The following is a 26,668-nucleotide window of genomic DNA, read 5'->3' on the forward strand; positions in this document are numbered from 1 at the left end:
TAGGCACTGGGTATGTGCTCAGACAATGGTTCTTCACTGAAATCAATCCTGACTTGCTCCTTTGCCACATAGATATTTGTTCCTATTACTCCGTAGCCACCACCAGCCTCAGGGCTGGCATTGAGTAGGGCCTCGAATAAATAAGGGACAGTATCTTAGTTGGATTCAACTTCTCCTTAGATGCTAGGACCAAATCCTGTAAACGCATAGCATCGGTAAGAATCAGAGTTAGACCTGCAGGAACCGTCTAGAATTAGGAGGGCTCTCTTAAAAAGATCAAACCTTGTCAGCTGGAAGGCCCAGACTTACTCTGGGTTGGCCGAAGGACTAGCGAAATTTGGTCTTGACTTTTTCGGTGCCAAGGGTGGGCCCAACATCAAGGAAGAGTCTGGAATTGACAAGCAGCATCAAGACTCTGAACTATCCCAGGAACAGGACCACTTCTTGGAGGAAGAAGACAACTTTTCATTTCTATAGTGCTTTTTTGTGTGTTTGTGGAATGATCTCATAAGAGAATGTTCTCTGAAAGGTCTCTGCAGGCCTCAGCCAAAAAATTACTTGGTCTCCCAGGTGTCCTTCGGGTGCATGGAAACTCAAGAGTCACATGCTGCAGTGCTTTATCCTGACCCAAGACAAAACAAATAGCTAAGGATCTGAAGGGGATATCTTCTTGCTGTATAGTCTGAACAGCTTGAGGCCATCGGAGGAGATATTTAACTTAATCATTGTCGTAAGCTGAACAAATCCTAGGTGAGACACTGAGGGGGAGAGAGAGAGAGTCTGTGAGGCATATAAAAATAGGAACTGACGTCAGCATTTTAGTGGGCGCCTAACATACTTTGGTGACATCACTACTGGAAGCGATGTTGCACCTGGAAGAACTGTGGCACTGGAGAGTGATTGTGGAAAAACAAAATTCTGGACAAGGGTGAAGCCTGGAATAACTATTGATAAGGTGTGGGAATCTGTGGAAGATTAATCCAGCAGAAATGTAAGGCAACAGTATAATTGCGCATTTTTTTCTTAACACTGTAGCCTAAATTAACTTTAAGTTTTGTTCGGTATTTGTGTAAGGTTCTTGTTCAGTGGGCCACCATGCGCTGAAGAACAACAATATCCCTTTAGACATTAAAATAATGAGTGGCATTATTTCTTGTTTTATAAATACAATAAAACGACTTTTGACAAAAGAATTACGATTTTTAAGTTATTCCAAAATGGCATTAACTGTCATTTGATCACAGCCCATCGGTAAGCTTATTTCGTAGAGTGCTTGCATGTTTGGAGAAAGACCTTCCTCCTGCTCTAGTGCGTGAAGTCAGAAGAGGAGTAGTGATTAATTTGATGCTTGATCTTAGTTCTCTTTCTGACAATTAACTGGTACATTTCTTTAAGGTACTGTGGAACAGTTCCAGAGGCGGATTTCTGAGTAATAGTCAAAGTTCCACATTTTACTGTGGCTTCCACTGGGAGCCAATGTAGTTTCCTGAGGGCTGGGAGCATATACGGTTAGAGAGGAATAATAAACACAGCCCTTGTATCAGAATTTTGGACCACATGTTGTTTGTGTGTTTTCCATTTTTAAAACAGTGAAATCACAGACATAGCCTTGATCTGTATATAACATGCTCAAAATGCAAAGTTTAAAGAAATGTGCATGCTCAGTAACTCACAGTGGAAATCATGATAAAACTTTAATGGGGGCATGTTCCGCTCCACCACAGCATCACCCCAAGGGGCCCCCAGCTTCACAGTCTGTTTGCGGCGGGCACTGGACTGCCCATTTTGCTCCGTTCCAATCAGCCTCCCCGACAACTGCCAATCTCTTATTTCCAATTGGTAGCGAGGGTAGTCACGGATCCGAACTGTAGGGAAAGAAATAGTTTGACTTGCATTTCCAGCACAATATCACACTCTTTCCCAGCCCATCACACTCTTTCCAAACCATCGCACCCTTGACAAGGCCATCACACTCCTGACAAGGCCATCACACTCCTGACAAGGCCATCAGACTCCTGACAAGGCCATCACACTCCTGACAAGGCCATCACACTCCTGACAAGGCCATCACACTCCTGACAAGGCCATCACACTCCTGACAAGGCCATCACACTCCTGACAAGGCCATCACACTCCTGACAAGGCCATCACACTCCTGACAAGGCCATCACACTGCTTGCTAAACTTCACTATTCTTAATGTCTATGAAACAATACTTTTTTCAAGTTATGGCGTCCGAAACACTCTCCCTCTACACCTCTACCATGCAGTTTTATTTCAACACAATGACCACCACAGCTAGGAAATCACTTCTGAAACTGCAGTATCTCCCCTACTGAGGGTAGCGATGGATGCACAGCGCTGCCAAACCATCTCACCCCTGACCAGAACTATCACCAACAGTACAAGTTAAGAGACTCCACCTAAGCAACAGTGCTCAAAGACTGAACTTTTCAGTGCCCAATGTTCTAGCAGTCCTGACACAAATAAATCTGCAGCACAGCTTCTGCAAAAGCAGACTCACCAAAAAACATCTTGACGCTCCATTTCACCATGCGGCACCACTGAATGACCAATTCCAGCCCTTCTGGTGGGTACGGACTCACATTGTCTATGTCCTTGATCTGCTCCACCACCCGCTCCACTCCATGAAAGGACTCATCAGCAAGTGCTACAATCTCCAAGTCAGTCATGGTCCATGTTAGTAGAGCTTTGCGCATGGGCGTGTTGGAGTAAAGGCGGCGGGAACGCTGAATGTATATCTCTATATTCTTCTTTTCAAGAGAGGCATAGAGCTCTTCAATCTTGCGGGCAGGCAGTAGTTCCCCATGCTGTTTCCGCAATGCCGCCACCTTGGCATCGAGTAGGCGCAAACGTTTGGCGCTTTCTTTGCTTTCATCCTTCATCAACTCATAGTTATCCCGCAGCTTCACCTCCAGTATGTCATCCAATATGACCCAGGAGAACTGTTTCACCTGAATAATCAGATCTGGGGGCAATGGTTCCACCCCTGCTCTTTTCCCCCGGTGGAGGCCTTTCAGCCACTTCTGGATACCAATGCCCTCTTCAAACGTCCTAGAGAAGTCATACTGGTTTGGAAACTCCACAGTAACACTGTCAAAAGAGAAGGCCCACACCCTGTTGCGCATGGTCTTCAGCGTGGGGTATGCGCTGCGGTGTAGAATCATCTCCTCTAGCTCCGGCACCATCTGAACTTCTACCCCCTTCAAGGTGAATATATCATTGCCATCAAAGGTGGCTGTGACCTCAGAAGTGTGCACCCGCAAGGTGCTGCCATGGCGGCTTAGCGAAATCCCTGGAGTGGCCAGGCAGACGTTACTGTCTGGGGAGAATGTGGCCCTCAGCCTTATTGAACTCATCTCCAGTGTCAGCTGCAGGACCCTCCTGTGCAAGGCATGTTCTTGACCGACCTTTGTCATCTCTTCATGACGTTCAGACAAGCTCTCTGTCTGCTTGTTCTCACTTTCATTGGTAAGTGCCTCTGAAGGTTCAGCTTTTGGCAAGGTGAGCGACTGCAGCAACTTCTGACATTGCATGGTGTCCAGAATGTGCTGATAAATGTACATATGATCCCAGGGAGTCCAATGGACCTCCAGCATCTCTCCTCCATGAACCTGCAAAAAGGAGAAAGATTTAGTCTTTCAGGGATATCTTATCTAAGCCCCAGTAGTCACATACAGGACTTTGACCACCCATCTAATTCTTAATGCTCCTGTCACTTTTTGTGGTTCAACTGCCTTGAGCAAAATACATTGGCTCCCCATTAAAAAGCACACTCATTTCAAATAGTTGTGTAATGTTCAAAGCTTAGTTTTCAACTTAGGCCCCCTCTAATTATTAATAAATTCTGACTCTACAAAGCTCTTTGTTCTCTGTGCTCTCCGAGGTCTCTGTGCTCTCCGTTAGCCAAATAGATTATGGTTATCCAATTAAAGAAAGTTAGCTGCAAGGGTCGCTCTCTTGCCTACTTAGCAGAGAAGCTTTGGAACGCGCGGCAAATTTCCCTTGGGAACATTTTATGCCAATATGGCTTTCCAGATAATTTAATTGTCTGCATTTTGTATTACTTCCTTTATAGTGGACAGCCTTTGGGATAATAGTGCTCTATAAAATTATTAATATAACAGAGGTGCTTATCCTACTACAAGTTACATTTCTACCAAAAGCCAATCAGACTGGTGTATGTTATTGACACTACAAAACATTTTAGATCATCTACATTTGTGATCGTGTACCGTTCATTCCTGCCTCAACATTAGAATTACCAGCAGCACCACTACAGAAACATTTATAACGTACAGCTCCACAAGATCAGAAAACAAATGAAAACCTCAATTTACAAGTCCTAAATGTTTCAGCCTCGAGGCTCAGTTATCTAAAATTACAGACGTTCATATTAATACATTTACAAACTTGTACTGTAAAATTGTCGGCCTACAGTACAAAGAAACAGCCATGCTCTCTGGCCGCTGCCAAACATTTGTGAGCTCCGATTTCCTTCTTATTCTTTTATTTTTACAAATGTTATAGCAGGGAAAGGCCCACAAGACTGTCATATTGCTGAGCATCAAAGCATTTTACCATCACAATACATGTATAATAATTTCAACAAAGGCACTTACACTTCAAGTACAAGGAACATTTCATACATAAAGCAGCAGTACAAACATGTTGTAGGTACGTACAGTTGTGATACGAAAAAAACACATAAAATGAAGACTTCAACATAGACCATGTACACCTCTTCTACAAATTCATTAGAGAGCCAAGTCAAAGGCAGACATCATAGCATGCAGACAGAGGCAACGATAAATGTATCACTTCAGTTGTCAGTGTACATTGGAGAGATTTATGAGTGTAGAAGGGAAAATTAGGAATGGCTGGGCAAAATATTAGCATTTAGGTTGTAACCATTTGTGAGGTGTGGGGGTAAGAGATAGGAGTATTCGAATAAGTAATGTGAGGAAGAGGCAGTGTGGGAGAAGGTGGTAAAGACAGCAGTAGGTGGAAAAGATGCAGGTTAGAATGGTGGCTCAGCAAGACTAGCAGCTGATCCACAAGCCATTTAGAGGTACAAGACTGGTGCAGCTGAAAAGAATGAGAGAACTGGCAGCCTAGGTGTGACAGACGGGTGAAAGGGAGGGTGATTCAGAAGATGATTATAATAAAATGGTAAGCAATTCAAGGAAAACGTTGGACAGGGGATAGCAGTGGCATGTAGGTAAGATGCCATTGAGGAGCTGGTAGATAAGCCATCATGGTAGGTGGAAATGGTGTCTAATCTTTTGGGGTGTTGGAGGAAGGACAGACCGATGCTAGCAGATAGGCCACACTCTTTCAAGCGTCACAATGCAAGGATAGGTGGTACTGGGCAGAAAGAGAATACAGGATATTCAAGCAGATGCTAACAGGTACTTCATCTACATTTGAAGTAAATACAAGAAGGGAAAGGAAGCAGTTGAGAAAAGGAATGTGAGGGGTAGACAGACAGGTGCTATGAAGTACACCATAACCATTCAATGGAAATACATCAAAAAGGTAGATGTGAAAATTGACTTTCTGATTAGAATTAGCTAATCCATAATTCAAGTTTTTTTTAAAAGCAATGACTTAAGGTGAACATGTATTCCATTATGCATACAGTCTGCTAGTGTGAGGACATCTCACATAGGACTTGCATGACAGCATGTCTTATATTTGCAAAAGACAAATATATAACCACATCTTCACTTACACCATGTACAAGTCAGAAGAAGTCAGCGTGAGAAGGCTCATGCTTGGGAAACGTACCCTAGCCTTATATGGGGAAATGTAACTAGATGTACAGCCCCAGCATCTTGTACTGTACTAATTATTGTTAATTAGCGGTGTAAAATGCTCAAGAGAGGGGTAGCTATTACTCAGACTTAAAAGAACAGGCAACAAGAAGTGAAGCGGAGTTGTCAGCAGTTGTACTTTTACCTCAATAGCTCGGATGCTGGTGTGGTAGGTCGCTGACAACGAGGACAGGCTGATAATGGGCTCAGGTATTTTCATGGCATGTAGGCAGATATGCATAGGCTCAGTTATTGATTTCACCAGAGCAAGAGCCACGCCTTGGAATCCCACCTTGAAGCTCTCTGCACTTCCAAGCACTGTTAAAATATCCACTCTGCCCTCAGAAGCTCCTAAAATAATAAATGAGACACCATAATGATGACCTTTTTCCAAAATAGCCTAGTCCTGCAATGAGGAAAGTACAGCCTTATGGTGAATCTTACCAACCAAAGAGGTCACACAGCAGAGGAGAAATAGACAGCAAGTAGACAATGTGCAAATTTACATTTCAATTCGCAACTAGAAAGCTTCTAAGTCAAAAAGGTTAATCAGTCTGAACCATCCCTAAACCACCAATTGCACATACTATTTTCTCTTTTAAAAAAACAAATCACTTTACCTGCTGCGCACTCGTTTTATATACAATGTTTGTACAAGTGAATTTCACCTACTTTTTTTTTTATTGTATTTGTTTATTTTAGAGTGTTTTATAAAGCGTGCACATGACCCATGGTTATCGGAGCGCTGTACATAGGGTTGAAAGAGCAAGATGAATGGTATTGACAGATAAATCAATGTAAAGAGTCACAATGGGCTGTTGCAAAATATAGCACAATTATACAACAGTTGGTCTATTAATATTCCATTAGTCGTCATTGTTCTAGCAACTTCATGGTGGGCATTTGCTGCTGCTCTGAAACTCTTCGGATCCAGTTACCCCGAATAGCAGAGCTTTCGAGGGTTCTCCTATAAACGACGTGTCTCTGATCCATCTAAAAGTTGCTGTCCTTGATACCATCCTTGTGTCCTAGGACTTCGAAGACTATGCAAGGAATATATTCATTAGTATCTTTTTTACCTCTTTTTTAACAAGAGGGTCGATGGGTTAGAGAGTATCTTGGGTGGTAAGTAGTTTCAGATCCTTGGTGCTGCCCCGGAGAAGGATCGGGAGTACGTTTTTTGTTTTCAGAATCTAGGAGGTTCAAGCCTGAGTGAGTTAGCACTTCTTAGGTAGCGGCTACCACCAGAGATTCGAATCTTTTCTGCCAGGTAACTTGGTTCTTTGAAATGTAATGCTTTTTGTGTGAGGCAAGCAATTTTCAGTTGAGTTCTTGTCTCAAGGGGAAGCAAGTTTAGATACCTAAGCGATGGGTTGATGTGGTCGAAGCTTAGAATTCCTGTTACCAGTCTCGCTGCCGCATTAAGAGTTGTTATGAAAGGAGTTGTTCTCGCTTTGGGTAGCCCTGACAGGGTCGCTGAGCCGTATTCTAGTCTGGAGACCACCAGTGCTTGTACTGCTTGTTTGAAGTCCGAAGGTGGTAGAAATGGTTTCAATTTCTTCAGTGTTCTGTCGCACTGCGTGATGTCGCACTGATGTGAGCTTTATATTTAGATTCTTGTCCAGTCTTATTCCAAGGGATTTTGTGGAGTCAATGATGGTAGGTTTGAGTGCGTCTAGGTGCTTAAGCCAATCTTGGATGAGTGAGGAGCTGTTTTGTGGGGAGAAAAGAAGGAATTTGGTTTTCAGAGAGTTCAGCTTGAGGTTGTTTTGAGAGAGCCAGGACTGGGTTTTGACTAAAGTGTTATTTAGTTGAATGACGTTGTCTGGGGAGGATATCTTTAAGTATACTTGTGTGTCGTCTGCGTACATGTGGTATGCAATGTTCGATTGGTTGAGGATTTCAGTTAGTGGTTCTATATACAGGTTAAAGAGTGTGGGGGAGATGGTCCACCCTTGGGGGACTCCACACCTCATTGGTGAGGAGTCAGAGAGTGAGTTGCGAAGTTTGATGCATTGCGAGTGATTCTGTAAGAAGGTAGCAAACCAAGCAAGCACTTTCCCAGACAGCCTCATTTTTTTTCTAGTACTTTTAGTAGGGTGTTGTGGTTGACCATGTCAAACGCCGATGAGCGGTCTAGGAGGATGAGTAAGCACGAGTTGTTGTTGTCTAATATCTTCAGGGTGTCATCCATTATATGGACAATGGCTTATTCAGTGCTGTGTCCTGATCTAAACCCCGATTGAAATTTATTGAGTACGTTGAAATGTTCAATGTGCTGGCTATGGTGGTTGGGCACACATTTTTTCAGCAGTTTTGCTAGAGAGGGGATATTTGACACCGGCTGAAGGTTGCTCAGGATTGTAGGGTCAGCACCCACTTTTTTCAAGAGGAGTGTCACTTGACCAGTCTTCAGGCATTCTGGGATCCTGCCTTGTTTTAGTGATGAGTTAACAATCTCCGTTAGTATAGGTGAGAAGATGTGACTTAGTTCCTTTAATGTTGTGGAGGGGATGGGATGGGATCATTGAAATGTGAGGTTGGTTTCATAGATAGTAAAACCTTGAGGACCTCGTCCTCTGTTAGTGTTTTGAACTCGCTCCATGTGGCTTGATTTTTGGTCTTGTAAGGGTGGTTCATCCCTTGTTCCATCATCTGGCTTGATGGGTCATTGATGGGATAGTGATCATTGACTATATTGTACAATATTGAGTATATACCTACTTCTTAGGAGATGCCATTTTCAGGCAGAGACTCTAAATCTGACCCTTATTCAAGGTTAGTGAATGCAACAAAATGTGAAGAAGCTACTCCCAAGTGCCGTAATTGTGGTCTTCCTGGCCACTGTTGTGGCGGTACTTAGTAAATGCGCAGGTGAAGTTGAAGACTTTGTGGCTAGACTCCAGCCTGAGGAAGAACCTGCAGCCCTGTCCCACACCTCTGAAAGTTAACAAATCTTCCTGCTTACAGGAATATTCTCAGGGAAATTAAATGGCATCTCCTCTCCTTTTTTCTTTTGTGCTCTATGAGTTTCAAGTCTATTCACAAGAAATTATTACTGAAAGCAGTGACACAAGAATCACATATGGTCATTATCGTTACAGTAACCAAAAAGGCCTTACGTACAAAATATGCAACAATGTTTTTCCTTTTTAATAACAATATCAACTGCAGGTACATGGCAATGCAAAACCTCCCCCGTCCCCCCCTACATGAGTCTATACCTTTGTGCGTAGGAAATGTGATGAGGGCAGCACATCTGAGGAGCTTTGCTGAAGCGCTATCAATAGGCCTCTCTTAAGCAGTACAGGGATAGCTATTAGCCACGTATCGGCTGGTGTGTAGGGATGAAACTAATTTCTATGTAAATGATAATCATAATAATAACAGCAATAACAATAATAATAATTCCCTCAGAGCCTATACTCTTGTGACCTTCACTCTTATAAACAATTATTGCATTTGAGTAACTCACAAATATGTTGCAGACTCTGCCCTTGCAGCCTGTCACTGGACTAAGAACAATATATCTCGGGTGTGGCTTGGCAAGCCAACATGGCGGTCGCACTCTAAGAGTGCACACGACCCCTCTAGGATCCGCGGTCATCCTGAATTTCCTCCAGTGTCACTTACCAAGCTGAGGCGCCTCTCACCTTACGGTCCCTCCCCAGCAGTAATCTAGTGACCAAATAACGTCTGTGGGGGTAGGAGAGGCTGCCGGTCACGATCCAAGAAACACCCGGAGCTGCATCAAAATGGGGGCGGAGCGCCCCCGCCCCTCTAGTGGTGGACTCCATGTGCTTGCTGGGAGTCGCCTCTGTGTGGGGAGACGATCCGGAGATCCCACTGCCTGACTGGTCCCGAGGCTGGTGCCGTCCTCCGCATTCCTCCCCGGCGCGGCTTCGGGGACCTGCAGACAGCTCTGCAAGGTAAATGGCGGCCTCGATCTGAGCGGAGCTCCCTAGGCTGATGCGGGTCCTCGAGCTGGAAGCGGCACCCTGGCGACAGAGCGCTCGAACTACCGCGCCGTCCCCCAAGCGGGGGCCACGACCCTCAGCGGGCTGGGTATTGAACAAGGAATTGGACGGGTGTGGAGTTCAGCCTGCGGGACATCCTGGAGGCATCAGTGACTGCCGCCGGATCGGTGACTGGTCGCGGCGGACAGTCCAGAGACCCGTGACCCTTAGGTGGCCTACGCGGGCAGGTACCTCTGCCAGGTTCGGGCCGGCCGGAATTGCATGGGAGCCCCGACAGCTAGCTGAGACTGGGATCACCCTGCGCACGGCCCTAGTCCCCATCGCCGCCAAACCTATAGCCGCCCGCAGCAAAGGACTGGCAAGGCCCACAACACGTGGGGTGAGGAGGTGGCATCCAGAGAGGCGCAGACCGGGGCTCATCTGGGGCATTCGACCCGCGATCAGTGGGGCGCCTTGTGCAGCTGGGCATCCGGTGGGCGCTCTGGGACATATGAATGGGGGAGGCCCAGGAGATCTGAGACCTGGCACCGTCTCACTCGCCCCCCAGGTATTGGACCCTGTTCCGCTGACTCCTGCCTCCGCAGCCCGGGTGAGGCCTGGATCTGAGGCCAGCGACTCTGGGGACTGGGCTGAGCACGTTCCTGGCGATCCCCGAGTGTAAGATCCGCGACCCTCTGCCTCCTGGTGCCGAACTGTAGCCCCGAGTTGGAAATGGGGATTCCAGGGGGCCACCCGGATCAGGCTGAACTGCGGGGACTACTCTTGACCCTTGGCCTGCCACCCCCAGGACGGGTCGGCGGGGGTGCTGCGTGGGAGTATATACATTTTTAACAGAGGAAACACCTGGAACAACTGTGAGCCCGCGCTGAGTACTTACGCGGTGGCCTCCTACGGTTCTGGTGCAGGGAGCGTGGGCTGGTTGATATGGTGCCAGTGCAGAAGGGAGTTGCAGAACTGACACACCCTGGAGACATCCAATTAGGAGCTGAGGCCCGAGGCGGATCGGGGCTGCGCTACTTGACCCACGATCGGTGGGAAGCAGCTCCTGCTTCAGTAAGGAACCTTTGAATGGACCCAGAGCGCTCGCTACTTCCCTAGCCTGTCCTCCACAGAGACCTCCCGAACGCAGGGCCTTGTGAGGCGACTACGCACAACCGGGGACGCAGTCAGGTGGGCGAGGCGGCCCGGTTGGCCCAGACTCATTGAACTGCTGGGACTTGCGCCGCTGGGCTCCCCGAAGCCTCTGAGGCCTGAGTGTCGCAGCTCGTGGCGGAGTCGGGCTACCCTTCCCTGGAGGGGCTAAGCCACCATGGGGAAAGACAGAGGGGCTAAACCCCAATAGACTCAGACCCGAATGGAACAATACGCCATTAATAGTCCTGGTAATGGAGAGGCCCGCCCTCCCGCACCCAGGTATCCGTAAAGCGATTTGGCTACCATCCTTCAGGCCATCAAGTCCTGCCAGGAATCCATGGAGACAAAGATTGGAGAGGTACGAGTGGACATGGCCCTCATCAGCCAAGGCCTCTGCAACGCGACTGCTCAAATCACAGCAACAGAATCCCGCATCTCGGAAGTTGAAGATGATGTCTCTGCCCTCATGGTGCAAGTAAAGCAGCTCCGGTCTCACACAACTGAGCTTCATAGGTGGGCTGAGAATGCTGAAAATTGATCGCGGCAAAATAATCTCCGCCTGGTGGGCTTTCCTGAGGGCTGCGAACCCTCACAAATGAATACCTTTGTTTAGGACTGGATCAAATCCTGGATGCCCCCGAATGCTCTATCATCATGGTTCGCCGTGGAGAGGGCCCACCGGGCACTCACGCCCAAGCCTCAGCCGGGAGCCTCGCACCGGCCAATTATTGCACGGGTACTGAATTTCAGAGATCGTGATGCCATCCTACAAGAAGCCCACTCCCGACCAGAGTTGTCCTACAAAGATCACCAAAGTAATGATCTTCCCCAATTACACGAAAGAAGTGCAAGCCCAACGAAGATCATACACGCATGTGAAACAGAAACAGCGGGCCCTCAACTTACAATACAGACTCCTATTCCCGGCCGGTTCAAGGTGATATTCCAAAACAAGACGCACTTTTTTGATTCACCAGAAGCGGCTTGGAATTGGGCGACAGAGGAATGTCCAACCCGTCCTTAGCGGGGAGACCCCTGGGCGAAGCCCCAGAAGGAACAGCGGGCGGGAGCAACTGTGGGCTCTCATGGGCAACACACTCGATCCCACAGAAGACGCAACACTCGTGGTGTAGCTTCTGCCTCCCCCGCGGGTTCCCCCATCGAGAGGAGACAGTCATATGCACCTCAGGAACCTGCTGAAATCCATAACAACGTTGAGCCTCAAGATCCGACGCTGGAGGTGCACTCCATTGCCTTCCCTGGGACCAGCTCTGAGGACATGGACCTTTCACGCAGCTCCCATATTTGACTGCACACACTGTCATTAGTAATGCCTTACACTGGAGGAAACAACAATCCTTAACTGTAGAGGAATCTTATGCATTGCCATACAGACGCTCTCGTAGATAGTTTTTCTACACTCCTAACTATTGTTTACTTGGCGGCAGATGCTTTGGAGAAGTATGAGGAGGTGGGTTGGGTGGGTGGATGGGTAGGGACTGTTTTCCCTGCTTTTGTTACTGTTTGCTTGTTCTTCTGTGACACTGTGTACGAAGCTAATGATGCATCCCTGCATGGCCCACGCGGGAAGGTCGTGCACCCTCAGCCGCCTCTTGAGCCAGGCCATCTAGATTATCTGGGCACCCCAGACCTACACGCTGCTACCCAACCATGATGTCACAACCTTCAAGTGAGAGCGAACGCCTTAGAATCCTTTCATGGAACGTCAACAGACTCTTAGATAAAATTAAGCACGTTGTGTTCGCCCATATGTCCTCTTGCTGCAAGAGACTTACCTGCCGGGAAATAGATGTTCCTACTTAGCACGCCAGGGCTTTGATAGAGTGTGGCACTCAGGGTTCTCCAGAGGGGCTCGAGGAACAGCAATTCTTCTGCAAAGCTACCTCCCATTCACACTGACTCATACGGTTATTGATCCCCTGGGCCATTTCATCACCCTTACAGGCACACTTGGGGGCACAACTATCAATTTGATGTCAGTGTACACCCCGCCGGCAAACTTAGACTCCACACTTCGGGCAGTTGTGGACACGCTATCTTCCCTCCTCCAAAAGCCTAACAGTGATTGGAGGGGATTTCAATGCTGTTTCTGACCCCACCAACGACACCACGGGCCCACCATCCTCCCACAGAAGGCTAGGGAAGACGTCTCGTAGACTGGTCTACTAAACTGGGCCTCTGCGACATCTGGCGTACCTGGCACCCTAAAACACTACAATACACGCATACATCCGCTGCGCATCATACATACTCCCGCATTGACCTCATTTACATGCCCGCCCCAGAATGCAGCTCGGTCACAGAGGTCCAGATCCTGGCAAGAGGCATTTCAGGTCCTTCCCCTCACCTGCTACAGGACCCTCGGGAACGCTACGTCCCATATGGAGACTGAATGCGTGATTTCTTCAAGACCAAGAATATAAGCAGGGGATCGAGGGAGAACTGAAGCACTACTTCCGAACCAATGGTGGCACTGTACAACTTCACGGTACATTGAGGAAGGTGGACAAGGCCACAATTCGAGGATATGCTAAGGGGTTCCTTAAACACCGACAGCAGGTCCAAGATCGCCACCTCTCCGAACTAGAGGCCAAAGCCCTCCGCCTGGAGAGGTCTGCGGCCGCAGCGAATGGAGAGGCGGACCGCCGGCAGCTATGCTTAGTGCAAGAGGAGATTAGATCCATATCTCTTGAATCCACTAAATCGATCTGGAGGTCCTCAGTGGCCAGGGTGTATGGCTGGGGAGACAAAAATGGCAATTTGCTTCACTGTCTCACTACTCATCCCCTGGCAACCTGATTAGGCCCCGAAATTCGTGACCCAGTTAGGCAAGCTTCCTGCACTCCCGCAGAAATCTCCCAGCGCTTCGCCGCCTACTACGCCGAGCTTTACTCAGTAGATCACTCACACACGCCTACTGCCAGCTCCCTTTTTCTGTGAGGTGTCTCTCTCCCGCAGTTCCCAGAGAGGGAAATTGAGGCCTTGGACGAACCCAACTCCACTGAGGAAATCTGTAAGGCGATCTCAGCTCTGGCCACTCTCAAGACTCCCGGTCCAGACGGTTTCCCGGCAGAATATTATGCACCGTTCGAGACATCTTGACCCCACAACTCCACACCCTATTTGATGAGGTCCTGGAAAGAGGCGCCTTCCCCCCTGACACCGCCACCATTGTGGTCATACCTAAAACGAACCTTCCCCCACTCTCCTGTTCTAGCTACTGTCCGATCTCGTTAATTTATACTGTGATTAAAATCTATGCCACATTTTTCGTCACCCGCCTAAAACAAGTGATTCACGCTCTTATACACCCTGACCAGTGTGGCTTTATGCCGCTTCGCAGCATGCAACACTGCCTGAGATGCCTTCAGGTGGTTCTCACTTACCGCCATCTCCTCAATCCTTACTTGGCATTAGGGCTCCTTGATTTCAAAAAGGCCTTTGATACGCTTTGACTGGCGCTACTTGGGGTGTGTACTGGAGCGTGCGAGCATCGGCCCACACTTTCGGAAACTGGCAGCGGTCCTCTACTCCAGCCCGGCCGCTAAGGTCCGTGTAAACGGGGCACTGTCACGCACCTTCCCCATTAGGAGGGGTTCCCGACAGGGATGCCCACTCTCTCCCCTCATATTTGCTCTCGCGATAGAGCCTTTGGCTTGTCTCATACGGACGGATGAGCGGATTCGGGGATGGCACTGGCATGATTCCCATGAGGACCGAATCGCCCTATACGCCGACGATGTCTTGCTCTTTTTGGCCTACCCAGCCAATTCTGGAGCGAGATGCCTCCACATCCTCCAATCCTTTGAGAGAGCATCGGGCCTGCGTCTAAACCCAACTAAATCCAATATAGTGCCCCTGCATCCCTCACAGGAGTGTGTGGATTGGCAAACCACCATTCCCCTACGGAGACTCTCTTTCAAGTACCTTGGTATTTGGGTGGCCCTTCTCCCAGAGCTAACCTGGTCCCTTAACGTGAGCGCACTGCTCAAACATACAAAAGATGATCTTAAGCGGTGGCAATCCCTTCACTTAACCCCCTCTGCAGCATTGCCTTATTCAAAATGATGGTTCTGCCCGCTGCCTCTATGTACTTCAGAACCTCCCGCTCCATCTGCCCCGCAGTTGGTTCTGTAGGTTGGATGCACTGATCACGACTTTCCTCTGGGGTGGCTCGAGATCGCCACTGGCTCTCGTGCACTGTCAAAGGCCCCCCTAGGACGGTGGTATGGGGATGAAATCCCTTTCTGTACTACTGGTGTTCCACAACTGGTTTAATAGGGGATGGGCGGACCCGGCCTACCGGCTTGAGCTAGAGAGCCTTGGATTCTCCCGGATCCAGGCCATGCTATACGGAGCTCCTATACCTCACACTATACCTGCAATCACCCAGACGGCCCTTCTGGCGTGGCTATCTGTGATGAGACACACCCGGTGGGACGCCAGGATTACACTGCAGACACCCCTCTGGCACGGCATTCACCATCAGGAGGTGGGGTCATTGGCGGGCTTTCAGAAACGGGTTCTGGTTGGAATCACCCAGGTGGGAGATGTGTGGAGAGGGGACCATTTGTCCTCCTTCCAACAGCTGCAACAAACATATTCCCTACAGCCTACTCAATTCTACAAATATCTCCAATTGTGACATGCTCTTGCCCTGCATATTCCAGAACACACGACAATCCCTGAGTTCAGTCCAATGGAAGCGAAGCTCCTTATGGGAAATCTAGGGAAGGAGGGAATATCCCAAATTTACCGGTCCCTGATAAACAACACCCCATCCATGTTAGATCCCTTCCAAGCCCGATGGGAGCAATGGCTTGGTCCACTGGAGGAGGAGGACTGGAGAGATGAGCTAATGGCTCCAAGGGTACTCTCGATATCGGCCAGGCTCCACCTTATTCAAATTTACTATCTTCACTGTGCATATCTTACTCCTGTGAGGTTGTACAGGACGGGGTTCCTCCCGTCCCCAAAATGTCCTCGGTGTGAAGCGGTGTCAGCTGACTTTTACCATATGACCTGGTCCTGCACCGTCCTTTTCAAGTACTCGGAGTCAATTATAACTGAACCGAGTGCCATACTTGGGTGGGCGGTTCCCCTCGCTCCTCTTGCTCTCCTCCTAGGGGTGATGGACGGATCCCATAATGACAAGTTGTTCCTGGGGGCGGCCCTGTTGGTGGCTAAAAGAGACATCGCAGCGGCGTGGAAGGACTCGATAGCCCATTCTATCGCAAAATGGCGCAGGGGGTTGACTGGTGTGCCATACAGGAAAAGACTGTGTATGAGGCAAGAGGCTGTCCAGCTAAACACAGGCGTGTATGGGGCAAATTGCTGGGCCTGCTGGGATGAACTGCCTCGGGGGTGCTGTGCGGTCTGGGGTGGGGGCTTGGTCTTCTCCATCGCTGGTCCTGTCGGGAAACTTCTCTGTGAGTGTACTGATGTATAAGTTATGTTGCTGAAATATTGTGTTTCTTTTGTTGAACATGAAAACTAATAAAATTGCTCATCGAAAAAAAGAACAATATGTCTCAGAAATTAGTTCTTGTAGCACAACGGCATATCAGCAAAACACACATTCTCCATGTCCTTCACAGTTGTCCCTACCCAAGTCTCTACTCTAACGGTGTATGTGTGCTTCTTATGTTGAAGACAATGGTATGGAAATGTTTTACTTCTAAACAGTAATACGTAAAGGGTAGGCCCAATAAACCCTTGAGGGCTTAGGCAGATAAATTGGTGTAGTGAGGTTGCCAACAAGGGATTTTGTTTGTGGACACTTAGTTCAATTTCTTTATAGTTAGGTTTAGAAGTGTACTTTAAACTAATTGTACACGTAACATAGATGTTGTCAAAAAACTTTTTAAAGATAAAAGGTACACACACGGGATTTGTTTTTGTGAATAAAACACAAGTCTTTTTATATAAATCAAAATCAAAAAGGGGGATACAAAAGGAACAATAAATTTCAGGCAATACAGCATGAAAGATGGGTTAACTCAAATCCACATTTCATCAAAAAACATCTATTTCCAAGTGATTTTAACAGAGATTAATTTCATAAATGAAAAGAAATCAACTGTGGTTATCTTATAATGTGGAATTAGATGATGGTGTCGACGTTTCGGTCTTGGTGGCAGAAGTCCGTTAGACCATCTTCAGGACAGTTAATAATTGCAAAAAAAAACCCTATGTAGACACAATACAAACAATTGCATTAATGAACACATAACAATTAAAAATTCATTCTAGACAACCCGTGTGTGGAGAGTGGTCTCTTTATAATGATTAATCAAACAACTAATTTAATACTGCATAGCAGGAAAATTAAATTGAATATGGTCGTTACCATATTCGAGAAAGATGAATACCCATATAGAGATCAAAAATCAAAAGTTCTACCATAGAGATGGTTGTAGTCATGATTAAAGAATCTTATAGAGCTCATCATTGCTTCATATGTTACACTTTATAAAAAAAATTTAAACAGAAGTTAATCCAATCAAAGTAAAAACAATTGCTTACTTTGCGAATTCAGAGAAACACACGTAGCTTGTTTTTCGTATTTGTATGTCGTTGTCAAGGCGTATTGGATGAATCTATAGCCTGAATTTAAAATACACTATATTAAGTATACATCCTAGTAAATTAATAAAAGACAAAAAGAAAAGAAGGGTCATTGAGCTGACTCCTACCTAATTGTTGACAGACTATCTCCTACGGGGAGATTTAAACGGGAGAAATCCTCGTTACTTCTGGTATCCTTTTCCAGAACTTTGTACTGCAAATATAAAGTGTAAACACCATTTAGCTAGTGTATTACTTCTATTCAAATTCATCGGACTAGACATCAAAGATTGTTCTAGGATGACTAACAAAGCATTATTTGCTGCTCAAGTAACTTAGTTAGATGAGTCATGAACACGACTTCTTCACTGTGATCTTGGTAATTATTTGAATTTACGTTCGTAATGGTCTAAGTCTCTAGATGGTACTTAGAACATCCAGACTTGCCGGTGCCTTGCTGGTGACAAGAATCTATATAAATATTTCATCGCTAGCGTCTGTGGTGCGCATATATTTAGTGCCATGGATACGCAAAAGATAAGAAATTATTAAAGGGAGGCAATCCTAGGAGGCCAGGTCCGTGTCTTACATTTTACTTCGATGTGAGAGAGCGAATGGACTCGAATTAGTTGAATAGATTTGATGTAGACACACGCTAATTGTTAAACATCGCTTATTTATTTTAGCCCACTTCAGATAAGTATATATTATTAGACACGGCAGCTGTTTTTAGATACCTCAGTTTAAACGGTTAAATCAATACTGAATTGCGCCGAATGGTTGAGAGCAAACCCCTTCAGTCTATCGCAAAACATCGTCACATGTCTAACGTTTAAGTTTGAAACAGTCTAGACATTGCTAATCAAAGATCAAATAATATCTTGAAAACATTTCAGGTTTGTTCCACCTCATGTGAACCCGCTTTAAGCTAAAAAACAAAAAGACAATCTCTAGCTTTCATAGCGGTCTACTTACATTTTGAATTGTCGATTAGGCTCGAAAAAGTCCGCCACAGTCGGGAACGCCTAATCTGACCGGACTAGATCACCTGTTTTTAAAGCTTATTAATTAGGGGGCGGACCTCTTGCAAATTGGGGCCGGTGGTTGAAAGCACTGAGTAAAGGTGGCGGCCATCTTTTAAATGCATGGACCTCTGTAACCACGAATAGATTACATTTCTTCGGGCTTTTAACAATCACCGGAGGTTTGCACATTGTTGGTTATTAAGAAATAATATCGCACTTTGAAACAGAATTAACCTAAAATGTATATTTAATCATGATGTAAGTGTGCGGTAGAATATATAGTAAATCTACCGTATTCAAAGATTTGGGTCACAGTTATTCTCGACCTACGTAAGGACGGCGGCCATCTTTGACTGTCCAACAGTCGTTGAATCATCTACAGATTTAAAAAGAAGTTCTTTGTAATCACCGAAGGCTATAGGAAACTTTTTAATTTCAACATGATATCACACTTCAGGGGAAGCTGGACTAAGGCTATATATTTGATCATGATGTAGCTAAAAGGTCAAATAAGCTCTGTGTCGCTTCCATTGAAAAAAATGGGTTACGAAAACTCATAGCCTGATTATGGCAGATGTATTTTGCAAACATTTATTCCGTTCGGAACACTAAAACGACCAATTACCGCCTTCAGGAAGAATCAACATAACATAGTCCTAAGACATCACAAATCAACAGCTTTGTACAATTAATGCATTATAGTATTCCAAACATTAATGTAACTCAGACTTATTACTAAAAAATCTGTAACATGTGCAGTACAAGACATAATATTTTCACCTTTTTACATCTCATGGTTATCCCGACAGAAATGATCAATTACATTGCTCAGGAAATCAAACACATGTATATTGCAAATTATCTTACAGTATTCAGCATGAACATATTTTGACATAGATTAAATATGATCTAAAAAACTGTTGTCGTTGACATTGTCATAGAACTAAGGTGATATTAACACAAAGGGGGCATAAACACAAATGGCCATGACAAAGAATGGATCGAATTAATTTTACCATGGAGATAGTCAGATGTTATCATAGTTATTGTGGTTTATACACGATACCAAGGAAAGTGTGTTTAGACCCTCAGTATGGGTAAATAGACAAAGTCATAGTTATTGATCATATCGATTATTGTAACAACCTTCATGAGAATAAGGTGTCTGTTTTATACCAGGCAAGATAGAGTGTGCCATTCAGTGGCTGAATTCAGACCTTGTTTAATATTGTCCGTACGACAAATCCAGCGATTCTCTCTCATCGTGAGTATGTGGTCAACATTCGCTTGTCTAATTGTGGGTTTTACTACCTCTATGACCCACCAAAGCATTTCTTTTTCGGTGTGTTTCATTTTGGTGTTATGGTCTACTAGGGGTTGAGTAGTAGACCATTACACCAAAATGAAACACACCGAAAAAGAAATGCTTTGGTGGGTCATAGAGGTAGTAAAACCCACAATTAGACAAGCGAATGTTGACCACATACTCACGATGAGAGAGAATCGCTGGATTTGTCGTACGGACAATATTAAACAAGGTCTGAATTCAGCCACTGAATGGCACACTCTATCTTGCCTGGTATAAAACAGACACCTTATTCTCATGAAGGTTGTTACAATAATCGATATGATCAATAACTATGACTTTGTCTATTTACCCATACTGAGGGTCTAAACACACTTTCCTTGGTATCGTGTATAAACCACAATAACTATGATAACATCTGACTATCTCCATGGTAAAATTAATTCGATCCATTCTTTGTCATGGCCATTTGTGTTTATGCCCCCTTTGTGTTAATATCACCTTAGTTCTATGACAATGTCAACGACAACAGTTTTTTAGATCATATTTAATCTATGTCAAAATATGTTCATGCTGAATACTGTAAGATAATTTGCAATATACATGTGTTTGATTTCCTGAGCAATGTAATTGATCATTTCTGTCGGGATAACCATGAGATGTAAAAAGGTGAAAATATTATGTCTTGTACTGCACATGTTACAGATTTTTTAGTAATAAGTCTGAGTTACATTAATGTTTGGAATACTATAATGCATTAATTGTACAAAGCTGTTGATTTGTGATGTCTTAGGACTATGTTATGTTGATTCTTCCTGAAGGCGGTAATTGGTCGTTTTAGTGTTCCGAACGGAATAAATGTTTGCAAAATACATCTGCCATAATCAGGCTATGAGTTTTCGTAACCCATTTTTTTCAATGGAAGCGACACAGAGCTTATTTGACCCTTTAGCTACATCATGATCAAATATATAGCCTTAGTCCAGCTTCCCCTGAAGTGTGATATCATGTTGAAATTAAAAAGTTTCCTATAGCCTTCGGTGATTACAAAGAACTTCTTTTTAAATCTGTAGATGATTCAACGACTGTTGGACAGTCAAAGATGGCCGCCGTCCTTACGTAGGTCGAGAATAACTGTGACCCAAATCTTTGAATACGGTAGATTTACTATATATTCTACCGCACACTTACATCATGATTAAATATACATTTTAGGTTTATTCTGTTTCAAAGTGCAATATTATTTCTTAATAACCAACAATGTGCAAACCTCCGGTGATTGTTAAAAGCCCGAAGAAATGTAATCTATTCGTGGTTACAGAGGTCCATGCATTTAAAAGATGGCCGCCACCTTTACTCAGTGCTTTCAACCACCGGCCCCAATTTGCAAGAGGTCCGCCCCCTAATTAATAAGCTTTAAAAACAGGTGATCTAGTCCGGTCAGATTAGGCGTTCCCGACTGTGGCGGATTTTTTCGAGCCTAATCGACAATTCAAAATGTAAGTAGACCGCTATGAAAGCTAGAGATTGTCTTTTTGTTTTTTAGCTTAAAGCGGGTTCACATGAGGTGGAACAAACCTGAAATGTTTTCAAGATATTATTTGATCTTTGATTAGCAATGTCTAGACTGTTTCAAACTTAAACGTTAGACATGTGACGATGTTTTGCGATAGACTGAAGGGGTTTGCTCTCAACCATTCGGCGCAATTCAGTATTGATTTAACCGTTTAAACTGAGGTATCTAAAAACAGCTGCCGTGTCTAATAATATATACTTATCTGAAGTGGGCTAAAATAAATAAGCGATGTTTAACAATTAGCGTGTGTCTACATCAAATCTATTCAACTAATTCGAGTCCATTCGCTCTCTCACATCGAAGTAAAATGTAAGACACGGACCTGGCCTCCTAGGATTGCCTCCCTTTAATAATTTCTTATCTTTTGCGTATCCATGGCACTAAATATATGCGCACCACAGACGCTAGCGATGAAATATTTATATAGATTCTTGTCACCAGCAAGGCACCGGCAAGTCTGGATGTTCTAAGTACCATCTAGAGACTTAGACCATTACGAACGTAAATTCAAATAATTACCAAGATCACAGTGAAGAAGTCGTGTTCATGACTCATCTAACTAAGTTACTTGAGCAGCAAATAATGCTTTGTTAGTCATCCTAGAACAATCTTTGATGTCTAGTCCGATGAATTTGAATAGAAGTAATACACTAGCTAAATGGTGTTTACACTTTATATTTGCAGTACAAAGTTCTGGAAAAGGATACCAGAAGTAACGAGGATTTCTCCCGTTTAAATCTCCCCGTGGGAGATAGTCTGTCAACAATTAGGTAGGAGTCAGCTCAATGACCCTTCTTTTCTTTTTGTCTTTTATTAATTTACTAGGATGTATACTTAATATAGTGTATTTTAAATTCAGGCTATAGATTCATCCAATACGCCTTGACAACGACATACAAATACGAAAAACAAGCTACGTGTGTTTCTCTGAATTCGCAAAGTAAGCAATTGTTTTTACTTTGATTGGATTAACTTCTGTTTAAAATTTTTTTATAAAGTGTAACATATGAAGCAATGATGAGCTCTATAAGATTCTTTAATCATGACTACAACCATCTCCATGGTAGAACTTTTGATTTTTGATCTCTATATGGGTATTCATCTTTCTCGAATATGGTAACGACCATATTCAATTTAATTTTCCTGCTATGCAGTATTAAATTAGTTGTTTGATTAATCATTATAAAGAGACCACTCTCCACACACGGGTTGTCTAGAATGAATTTTTAATTGTTATGTGTTCATTAATGCAATTGTTTGTATTGTGTCTACATAGGGTTTTTTTTTTGCAATTATTAACTGTCCTGAAGATGGTCTAACGGACTTCTGCCACCAAGACCGAAACGTCGACACCATCATCTAATTCCACATTATAAGATAACCACAGTTGATTTCTTTTCATTTATGAAATTAATCTCTGTTAAAACCACTTGGAAATAGATGTTTTTTGATGAAATGTGGATTTGAGTTAACCCATCTTTCATGCTGTATTGCCTGAAATTTATTGTTCCTTTTGTATCCCCCTTTTTGATTTTGATTTATATAAAAAGACTTGTGTTTTATTCACAAAAACAAATCCCGTGTGTGTACCTTTTATCTTTAAAAAGTTTTTTGACAACATCTATGTTACGTGTACAATTAGTTTAAAGTACACTTCTAAACCTAACTATAAAGAAATTGAACGAAGTGTCCACAAACAAAATCCCTTACTTCTAAACAGCCTGGAAATATTGAACCTCAACCTCTAAAACAATCCTCTTCAAATATTAACTTCCCTTCCTTTAAGGCCAATGGCCTCCCATTTAGGCTATTTTTTTTAACTGCCTAGAGGTGTTTCGGTTAGTACTACTATTTCCTCTCACATTACAGGACTCTGCCCTAACCCTTGTACTTAAAAATACTCATAAGGAAGAAAATAATTACTTATCTGTAGCATCTCAGTGTTGGAATCTTTCATAGAATCACATGCTTAATTCCTACCCTTCTCATTCATTCGAGATGGGAGGCCTACAATAACATTGTGACAGTAGTACTAAGGGACTTCATACCTGAAAGGCCTCAGAACAGTACCACTTAAGTAAAATACTCAACTCATTTAATCTTTAACCAACGAGTTAAGAGTGTCCCTAGCGGAGGCGTGGCCAAGCAGGGACTGAATATGGCCGCGTAGTCCGTGAGCTCCGTCGTCCGCCTTAGCCCTCGACTATCCTGCACACTGATCCGCAACACCCGTATGTAGTCCCTGGACACCGGACTGACAGCGGAACCCATCCCTCCCGCTCCGGTGCGCGGAGCGTCCGAAACAAGGGAGCGAGCACCCTGTTCAGGTCGTGGCCCACTTGTCGTTCAGCAGCCGGGGCCCACGGTGGTTGTTCCTGCCGCAACGGAAACCCAGACTGTCCCTCCCCACCCAGCAGTAAAGCCGTGGTCCGTGGCGTGGCCGTGACCCTTCTCCCCGCTGACACCGCCTGGAGGTATTCGGCCACTCAGGAGTTGCAGAGACATCAGCGGGTCTGTAGCGACGCGTGTGCCGGCGAGAGCAGCAAGAAAATTGTAAAGTGATCGAGCGCGCCGGCCGCGGGACTCAAGATGTCGGTGGCGCGGCTCCAGTGGTGAAGCCTCTCGTTCTGTCTCCTGCATCGTGGCCGGCCTTGCGCGCTTGCCTTCAGCGGCGGCCCGCGGGGGGGCCTGCACCTACTATACCCGACGCCCAGCCTTGTTTTAAGCCCTGCAGTAGTGCGGTTGTCGATGGTGCTGCTGTGACCCTATCCGGCCTGTAGCTCCTAAACGAGCCTCACTGCGCGAACTCACAGAGGGGTACCCGGCCCCATGATAACTGTACTGGTGCGGTGTGGAGGCATAGCGGCTTTGAAATGGGGCGCGCCGGCCACGTTGCAACCGGTAGCGCGCCCCTGATAATGGCGGCCTGATTTTGTGGCGTTGAACCCCTCGCCATTAACATATTGTGGCCAGCGGGGAGGCCTGACGCTGGGGCACGCAGCACTGGATATCCTTGGGGCAGATGCAGCTGATTTACAGACTCACTGAAGATGACATTAAAAAGGAAGGATATTGCTGCGCTCCTGGCACGGCGGGGGGAATGAAAGGGGAGTGGCCGGGAACTACGCTTGGGGTGGCGATTGTGGCCTCGCTGTGACGCCCTAGCGAATTCATCCTATCTACCACCTTCAAGACGAACTGAAGAGCATCACACGTGGATCACTTGTTGGGTACGTCACTGATTCAAGGGGTGACTCTCTTCTTCCGCTTCACCCGCTGCTTGCTTTCTTGAGATTTGCGGGCCCCCTCTCCTGGCGGTCGGGTGGCCCCCTGTGCCTTCTTCTCCCATTGGGGTGATTGGGAGCGACCTGACCTGCAGGACCCACCTCTAATATCCGGTGAATCTCGCCCCTTGGGACTGTGAGGTACTTCTTGGCTCGTGAGCTGATCGAGCTGCCTAGCTGCTGCGGATCTAAACGTGAGTGCACGGGATATTAGTGCGAGACTATCCAGGCTCACCCTGTCACACCTATCTGGGCACCGAAGACATTGCTTCACCTATCCGCCCTCTCCATCTCTCACCCGTGTGTGACTCATCTCCGGTGCTACGATGGACCGTACTAAAGGGTCCGGGACTAGGGGAACAAAGCCAGTCCAAACTAACAAGCTGGACAGATACACGGTATCCAAAGACCTGCAGCGGGGGCACCCGTCTGAGGAAGTTGAACAGGATGGGCCTGGGACGGAGGAGCAGGAACTTTGCCTTAAAGACGTTCTGGAGGCCATAACAGGGGTCAGGACCTCCTTGGACTCAGTGGCCATTGACGTCAACCTTATCAGGACCGACATGGGAAAACTTAATGAAAATGTGAAACAGGTGGAGATTACGACTGCGGGCCTCGTGGGTGACGTCGCGCAGTTGCAAAGGGAGGTTCAGGAACTACGGGACTCTGGGAATCTCGCAGAGCTCAAGCTGAATGACTACGAAGGCCGTCTTCGCCGCAACAATCTCCGCATCATAGGAGTTCCGGAGAAATCAGAGGGGCAATCTCCTGACCTGTTTGTCGAAGACCTTGTTCTCAAGCACCTGCAACCCAAAGGACTCAGTAAATTCTTTGTGATTGAGCGGGCCCACAGGGTCCCGGGCGGCCGACCCAAACCGGGCGCTCCCCCGCGGCCCATGTTGGCCCGAGTCCTGAACTATCAGGCTTGAGATGTGATCCTCCAAAATTCCAGGGCCGGTGCCCCCCTCCGATACGAAAATGCCGATATCTCCTTTTTCCCGGACTTTACGCAAAGGGTACAGAAACAACGGAGGTTATTTTTGTCTGTTAAGCGCGATCTGAGAGAGAGAGGCCTGAAATACTCAATGCTGTTCCCGGCCCGCCTCCGGGTTGAGGCGGAGGGGAGAGTGTGGTTTTTTGACTGACCTGAAGATGTCGCTGATTGGATTGAGTATCATGGGACAAAAAACCCAGTGGAGCGGGGAGCCAGGGGCCACGCGAACAACGGACTGGCCTAAGGCGGAGCCTAGACAAGGACAGGTTTTCTTTTGAGGCTTGGGGGAGCGGAAGCTGCGGGGCGGGCAAGGGAGGGGGGACAACGGAACCTTACCTAAAGGGGACTACCGATTTATTTTTGGCCATATATTAATTGTTTAATAAGGGTGTGACAGTGATGTAGCTCAGGTCATGGACACAGAGCTCCCTGTTTTCCCCCTCTGGATTGTTTTTTTTCTTCCTTTGAAATTTTTTAGGGCGACAGGCACTCTGCGAGTTTTGTTGATGGGCAGTTCTGAGCCCAGAGGGCAGGGCAGCGGGGTGGGGGGTTGTTGGGCAGGGGTTTTTTGTTTAGTTGGTTTAGGGTTTTTTGTTTGTTATTCTCGACATTATGTTGATGGTGCAGTCCCAGCTTTTGGCAGAAACCGGTGCCGCATTCCACATACAGGTCAATGGGTGTACAGCGTAACAAGGAAGTTAGAATTTTAAGTTGGAATGTAAACGGGCTGGGGGACAAAATTAAGCACGAGTATAGTATTGCAACAGGTCAGGAGGTTGTCACCAGACATCGTATTACTTCAGGAAACTCACCTCATTGGCCACACTTGTAATGCTATGCATAGATGGGGCTACTCGATGATTGCGCACACAGGTTTTGCGTCTAACTCCAGAGGGGTGGGCATCATGCATAAGAAGTAATTCCCTCTATCACCTACGTCCACCTAT

The 26,668-nt window shown here is 45.8% G+C and overlaps 1 protein-coding gene across 1 annotated transcript in view; it reads right to left on the bottom strand.

Annotated features, from left to right (window-relative positions):
* BLTP2 (bridge-like lipid transfer protein family member 2) overlaps positions 1-26,668 on the bottom strand; it is an 800,213-nt gene that overhangs the window by 411,572 nt on the left and 361,973 nt on the right. Inside the window, exons 15-17 of the mRNA XM_085649125.1 lie at positions 5,983-6,188; positions 2,525-3,635; positions 1,674-1,865 (exon numbers count right to left, since the gene is read on the bottom strand). Of these exons, the coding sequence (XP_085505251.1) occupies positions 1,674-1,865; positions 2,525-3,635; positions 5,983-6,188 (1,509 nt within the window). The remainder of the gene's footprint in view (positions 1-1,673; positions 1,866-2,524; positions 3,636-5,982; positions 6,189-26,668) is intronic.

Source organism: Triturus cristatus, chromosome 3_2 (genome assembly GCF_964204655.1).
Source record: "Triturus cristatus chromosome 3_2, aTriCri1.1, whole genome shotgun sequence".
In the NCBI taxonomy this organism is placed as follows: domain Eukaryota; kingdom Metazoa; phylum Chordata; class Amphibia; order Caudata; family Salamandridae; genus Triturus; species Triturus cristatus.